The sequence below is a fragment of the Arachis ipaensis genome, chromosome B03 (assembly GCF_000816755.2).
Source record: "Arachis ipaensis cultivar K30076 chromosome B03, Araip1.1, whole genome shotgun sequence".
Taxonomy (NCBI): domain Eukaryota; kingdom Viridiplantae; phylum Streptophyta; class Magnoliopsida; order Fabales; family Fabaceae; genus Arachis; species Arachis ipaensis.
The window spans coordinates 10,185,059-10,192,005 of NC_029787.2; the positions used below are offsets into that span (position 1 = coordinate 10,185,059).

At 39.9% G+C, this 6,947-nt stretch overlaps 2 protein-coding genes across 2 annotated transcripts; both read right to left on the reverse strand.

The window, feature by feature from the left end:
* On the reverse strand, positions 1,108 to 2,166 carry LOC107632496 (uncharacterized mitochondrial protein AtMg00810-like). The gene has a single exon (XM_016336168.1). It carries the CDS (start codon positions 2,164 to 2,166, stop codon positions 1,108 to 1,110), a length of 1,059 nt encoding a protein of 352 aa, XP_016191654.1.
* On the reverse strand, positions 2,332 to 2,664 carry LOC107632495 (uncharacterized mitochondrial protein AtMg00820-like). The gene has a single exon (XM_016336167.1). The coding sequence runs from the start codon at positions 2,662 to 2,664 to the stop codon at positions 2,332 to 2,334; it is 333 nt and encodes a 110-aa protein (XP_016191653.1).

Here is a 6,947-nt window from a genome sequence, read left to right on the forward strand (position 1 = left end):
CTAGTAAATAAACATAATTATTATTGAGTAATATTAAATTTTTTCTAAAAATGTAAACTAATTTGAAGATAATAAAGAACAAATGAATAGAGTAGTATTTATGTTTACTAAAGCTTAAAAAAGTGAGATCAAATATAAAACTTACAAAAATAACTAATTAATTATAAAATTTATCACATACATAATAATCTCATGAAAAATTTTTAAATAAGAGTATCCATTCCCAGTGGCAACTTGAAAATTTTAGTATTTTATATAATACTTCTGATAGGAGAAGGTAACATAGGCTTTCTTTTCTCTTTTATTTGCCTTATGCCACTTTTGGGGTTCACCAAGGATCGAACTCTTGACCTTTCGGACATAGAGCTCTGATACCATGTAATGAAACCACTCATCCCAAAAGCTTAAGCTGATAGGAGAAGGTAACATTAATGGTTATATCTCTAACACTCCCCTTGCATAGGCCTTCTTTTTCTCATTTGCCTTATGCTATTTTTTTTTCACTTTTGGGGTTCTCCAAGGATCGAACTCTTGACCTTTCGGACATAGAACTCTGATACCATGTCATTTCCTTCAATTGTTGATTCCACCTGGTCTTTTCACTGCAGATAGTTATCCTCATCCAATTTCATTGAAATCGGTGTTGCTGTAAACACTTGAGCCATTGTGGTTGACCTTCACTTGGACCAGATCTGCTTTCTTAGACTGTCACGGAAGCTGTGGTACCAAGCTCTGATACCATGAAGGTATCAAGAACCTAAATTAAGAAAACTCAGAGATCTGATGAGAAGGTTTAGAGAACAGAGAGAGAGAAGTAGAGACGAGAGAGAAATGGATGAATTTGTGAATTGTGTTGTGAACCAAAAAGTAGTTACTGTAGCAGTGGGTATTGCTACTTATAGTCAAGAGTTTCTAGAGTTTTCTAACCACTAACTAATTCCAGTTCAGCAACTAATGGGCTAACCAATTATCTCAAGCTTATTGTGTTAACTTGAAACGGAACTGGTTGCATTCTAACTGACTTAGCTAAAGGTAGTTACTAGAACTTAAGCATGCCTAACATGATCTCTACTTTCTCCTTTTTCTTGTCTTGCCCTGCTTTGACTATCATGTATCATCATCTCTAGTTATCTTGCTCTGCTGATCATTGCTTCTGGCCTTTCTGCCTTTCATTTCTGCAGCTGTGCTGTCCAATTCCTCAATGTTCAGTTTAGTCCTGAAGTGTAGAAAGTTGTCAGAAGACACAGCCTTTGTTAGGATATCAGCCACTTGCATGGTTCCTGGAATGTGACTTACTCTAATGTCTTTACTATTCACATGATCTCTAACAAAATGAAGATCTATCTCAAAGTGTTTGGATTTTGAATGTAGGATTGGGTTGGCAGCAAGTAGAATTGCACTTAGATTATCACAGTAGACCATAGGTACCTCTTTTGGTGGAAATTGTAGCTCACTCATTAAGTTTTTCACCCAAATTAGCTCAGCTACCAAATCTGCCATACTCCTATATTCTGCTTCTGTGCTTGACCTTGCTACTGCTGTTTGCTTCCTTGAAGCCCAGGAAATTAGATTGGAGCCAAGAAATACACAGTACCCACTTGTCGACTTCCTATCATCAGGGTCTCCAGCCCAATCTGAGTCACTGTAGGCTGTGACTTCCATAGAGTTAGCCTTCTCAAGGCGCAATCCATGTCTTATTGTACCACTGAGGTACCTGAGTATTCTCTTTACCATCCTCCAATGAGTATTTAGAGGAGCTTGTACAAATTGTGACATCTTGTGTACACTATATGAAATTTCAGGTCTAGTCACTGTTAGATATTGTAGGCTGCCAATAACTGACCTATACAGTTGGGGGTTATCAAAGTTGGAATCACCATGGGCTGATAACTTTACTGTTGAGGGCAGAGGGGTGTGACAGCTTGAGCAACCTTCCATGTTTGCTTTCTTTAACACTTCATTGATGTACTTCTGTTGAGAAAGAAGCAGTCCTCCATCACTTGTCTTAGCTACCTGAATTCCAAGAAAGTAGTGAAGATTGCCCATGTCTTTGAGTGCAAATTTGGCATTCAGTTTTTCAATCACTTTCTGTACTTGTATTTCAGATTCTCCTGTGATGATTATATCATCAACATACACCAGCATAAAGGTTTTCACTCCATGCATCACCCTTAGAAATACTGACACATCTGATTTGGTTGCTTTGAACCCAATTTCTGTCAATCCTTTGGCAAGCTTGTGATACCACTCTCTAGGGGCTTGCTTTAATCCATAGAGGGCCTTGGTTAACCTGCAGACTAGTGTGGAATCCTCTTTTTCATACCCCTTTGGCTACTTCATATACACTTCTTCTGCCAAGTCTCCATGTAAAAAGGCATTGTTTACATCCAATTGCCTGATTGTCCATGATTCAGCTAGGGCAATTGATAATAGAATTCTGATTGAAGTAGGTTTGACCACTGGGCTGTATGTTTCAGTGAAGTCAAACCCTAGTCTCTGTGAGTACCCTTGAGCTACCAGCCTTGCCTTGTATTTTTGTAACGACCCATCAGAATTGTACTTAATTCTGAATACCCATCTGCTTCCTATTGCTTCTCTATTGGGAGGAAGGGTGACCAGCTCCCAAGTTTTGTTTTTCAACAGGGCTTCATATTCCAAATCCATAGCTGCCTTCCATTCAGGGGATTGAAGTGCTTACTGTACATTCCTTGGCTCCACACTGGCTAGAAACACTATTGGTTTGAAGATACCAGCTTTACTTCTGGTGACCATGGAGTGTGTATTTGCTGTTGGAGCTGCTGGAGGTGCTTCTTCATCAAGTGGCAAGGCAATTTCAACGTTGTTTATAGGTATTGGGATGGGAGTTGATGAAGCTGCTACTGGTCTTTGAAGTGTTGCTGTTCTGATTGGTAAAATAGGTTCATGTTGCTCATGTTGCTGTTGTTGTGTAACAACTTCTGAATTGTTTGGTTTTTGTTGTTGCTGTCGAATAGTCTCAGGGCTGCTTCTTAATTGTTGCAGCTGTTGTGTGTAAGGTATTGTTTGCTGCTGCTGCTGTATGTATGGTCTTGAGTTTTTCTTTGAATGTAATTGTTGTTGTTGCTGTTGAATGGTAATCTCCGGACTTATTCTTAATTGCTGCTGCTGCTGCTGTGTGTTAAGTCTTGAATTATTCTTTGATTGTGGTTGTTGTTCGATTAAAGCTTGTGGCTGCTGTTGTTTATTGATTATTGAGCTGTTCAATTTGTCCTGAAGCTGCTGTTGTGAACTGCTTCTTAATTGTTGTTGTTGCTGTGTGTTGAGTCTTGAATTAAGTCTTGAATTATTCTTTGATTGTGCTTGTTGTTCTTTCCTGTTTGTAGAATTGGTTGATAGTTGCTGCTGCTGCTGTTGTGAACTGGTTGCTGATTCGATTAAAGGTTGTGGCTGCTGTTGTCTATTGATTGTTGAGCTATTCATCTGGTCTTGAAGCTGCTGTTCTATATTGATTCTTGTTGCTGAATTGACTAATAGTTGCTGCTACTGCTGTCTTAGAATGGTTGATGAATTGATCAATGGTTGCTGCTGCTGCTGTCTTGGAATGGTTGATGAATTGATCAATGGTTGTTGCTGCTGCTGTCTTGGAGAGGTTGATGAATTAATCAATAATTGCTGCTGCTGCTGCTGTCTTGGAATGGTTGATGATTCGATTAAAGCTTGTGGCTGCTGATGTGTATTGATCATTGGTTGTTGTGACTGCTGCTTTTGTAGATTGACTATTGAATTGTTCAATTATTGTTGGTTCTGCTGTTGTACATTGATTGCTAGGCTTGTTAACTGTGATTGATGCTGCTGCACGTTAGTTGCTGAACTTGTCAGGGAATGTTGCTGGTGCTGCTGCTGTGTATTGTTTATAGAGTTGATCATGTGTTGGTGCTGTTGTTGCTGTCTGATTATGTCAGAGATGCTTCCTAATTGCTGCTGCCTATCAATATTGATTAAGGGAATCCTTGGAACCATTGGAGCTGCTGAACTTGCCACTGGACTGCGCTGCTGTTGCTGCACATCTTCACTTGCCTGTGCTGCTTGTTGTCTCAGGACTGTGTCATATTGTTGGGCTGTTGCTACTGATTGCTGGTGCTGTTGTGTTGAGTCTAGATTGGGTTGCTGCTACTGTCCACTATCAGTATTGGCTGAGGGAATTATAGGCATTATTGAAATTGTTGGAGTTGAGCTTGGATCAACTAGCATCTGTCCCTGCTTAGCTGCTTCTTCAAATGGAAATCTGTCTTCAAAGAAAATTACATTCGGGGTTGTAATGATCTTCCCTTGTTGTGTGAGACACTTGTACCCCTTTTGTGTTGTACCATACCCTACAAATGTACATGGTAATGACCTGAAATCCAATTTGTGCTTGTTGAAAGGTCTTTGGTGAGGAAAGCATAGGCACCCAAACACTCTTAGGTTCCCATAGGGAGGTTTCTTCCCAAACAATTTCTCCGTAGGTGACTGTCCATGTAAAACTGGTGTGGGTAACACATTAATTAACTTGGCTGCTGTTGTAAATGCCTCTCCCCAGAATTTGGTAGGCATTGAGGCTCCAGCCAACAGTGTTAGTCCCATCTCAACTACATGCCTGTGTTTCCTTTCTGCTGAGCCATTTTGCTGATGTACATGCGGACAAGAAAACCTGTGACAAACTCCTTTTTCCTGCAAAATCTTTGACAAGCCAAGATATTCAGCTGCATTGTCACTTTGTACCATTTTTAATTTTGTGTCTAATTGCAGTTCAATCATTTGGTGAAAGTGATTAAAGACTGATTTAAGCTGAGCTCTAGATTTAAGAAGGTATATCCAAGTAAACTTTGAGAATGCATCAATGAAATTTACAAAATACCAATTTCCATTATTATCAGATATGGGTGCTGGTCCCCAAATATCTGTATATACAAGTTCTAATGGTTTTGTGTACACTGTTTGTGAAACAGGAAAAGGTAATTGATGTGACTTGCCAATACAATAGGCTGGACATTCTAGTTTATCAATTGGAAAAGAAAGATTACAAGCACTCAGAACCTTTGACATGACATTTTTATTCGGGTGTCCTAATCTGGCATGCCAAAGAAGAAGCTGATTCAAGCCTTTTACTGACGAAACATAGGCTGCTGGTGTGTGTGCAGTGGTGAACCTGACAAACTTATACAACCCTTTATCAACATTCCCTTGAAGAATAACTTTCTTGTTTTCCTGTGATTTAACACAACATTTATCAGCATGGAATTCAAAGAATACTTTGTTATCACAGCAGAATTGGTACACACTCATCAAATTCTTAGTGATTTCAGGTACGTGCAATAATTTTCTCATTAAGAACAACCTAGAGCTCAAATCAGACTTAAAACACGAATTACCAACATAATTGATTTGCAAACCTGTTCTGTTGCCTATCACAACTTGCTCATTTCCTCCATACTTCTCCTTCTCTATTAGATTCTGCTCATCATGTGTCATGTGGTGTGTAGCACCTGAATCAGGGTACCAGTTTGGATCCTGAATGGTTGCTGGAGTTGCCAGCACATTACTATAGTTGGCCTTGGGTTGAGTGATCTGATTGTTGTAGCCTTCTTCATTGTAACCTGCATCATACTGTTCTTCACTGTACCTATACCAGCATGTCTTTGCTGTGTGTCCTATTTTGTCGCAGACCTGGCATTGTGGCTTATTAGATTGAGAAAATTGAGAGTAATTTCTTCCCTGGCTATAGTTTCCTCTTCCATACTGCCCCCTTCCATAGCCACTTCCATAGCTAGATGTGGAGTGACCTTGTGTTGCTCTGCCTTCATTATATGATTCTTGAATCATTCTTCCTCCCGTATATGAGTTTTTACCTCCTCTATACGGCCGACCACCTCTGCCTCGAGAACCACCCCTGAATCCTCTTGACTGCTGATTTTGTCCAAATTGAAAGTGCTGAGCTAGATTAGCTTGAATAAAAGCTTCTGGTCTCCTGAATCTTGATAACATGCTTTCATGTGCTAAGAGTAAAGCTTCTAACTCACCTACTGTTATACCTTGATACCTTGCAGTGGTTAGAACAAAGGTTATCAACGAAGAATATTCCTCAGTCAGGCCGTTCAAGATTGCGTTTACATGGTCACTTTCTTTCATGGATTATCCTACAGAGGCTAATGCGTCTATGATTCCTTTTATCGACAGTACATACTCAGTGACAGAAGCACCGATTTGAATAGTGCTCAGCTTGTTCTTCAGCTGCATCACCTTTGCCTTGATCTGAGAGGAGAAGTGATCTTCCACCCTTTTCCAAACTTGACACGTATAGATACAGCCAACCATTCTTGTTGTGAACGCTTAACTCATTGAAGCTAACAGCCACGACTTGAGGAGTGCATCTTGCCTCTTCCATTTCTGAAACTCAGGGTTCACTGTGCCAGCTCCACCGTTCTCTGAGACTAGAAATTGCAGTGGTATTCCTTCTCCTGTGATGTGATTCAACATGTCATTTCCTTCAATTGTTGATTCCACCTGGTCTTTCCACTGCAGATAGTTATCCTCATCCAATTTCATTGGAATCGGTGTTGCTGTAAACACTTGAGCCATTGTGGTTGACCTTCACTTGGACCAGATCTGCTTTCTTAGACTGTCACGGAAGCTGTGGTACCAAGCTCTGATACCATGAAGGTATCAAGAACCTGAACCAAGAAAACTCAGAAATCTGATGAGAAGGTTTAGAGAACAGAGAGAGAGAAGTAGAGACGAGAGAGAAATGGATGAATCTGTGAATTGTGTTGTGAACCAAAAAGTAGTTACTGTAGTAGTGGGTATTGCTACTTATAGTCAAGAATTTCTAGAGTTTTCTAACCACTAACTAATTCCAGTTCAGCAACTAATGGGCTAACCAATTATCTCAAGCTTATTGTGTTAACTTGAAACGGAACTGGTTGCATTCT

Excerpts from the sequence above, each read along its gene's own strand:
- LOC107632496 (XM_016336168.1), bottom strand. The coding sequence starts at position 2,166 with ATGCATGGAGTGAAAACCTTTATGCTGGTGTATGTTGATGATATAATC.
- LOC107632495 (XM_016336167.1), bottom strand. The coding sequence starts at position 2,664 with ATGGATTTGGAATATGAAGCCCTGTTGAAAAACAAAACTTGGGAGCTG.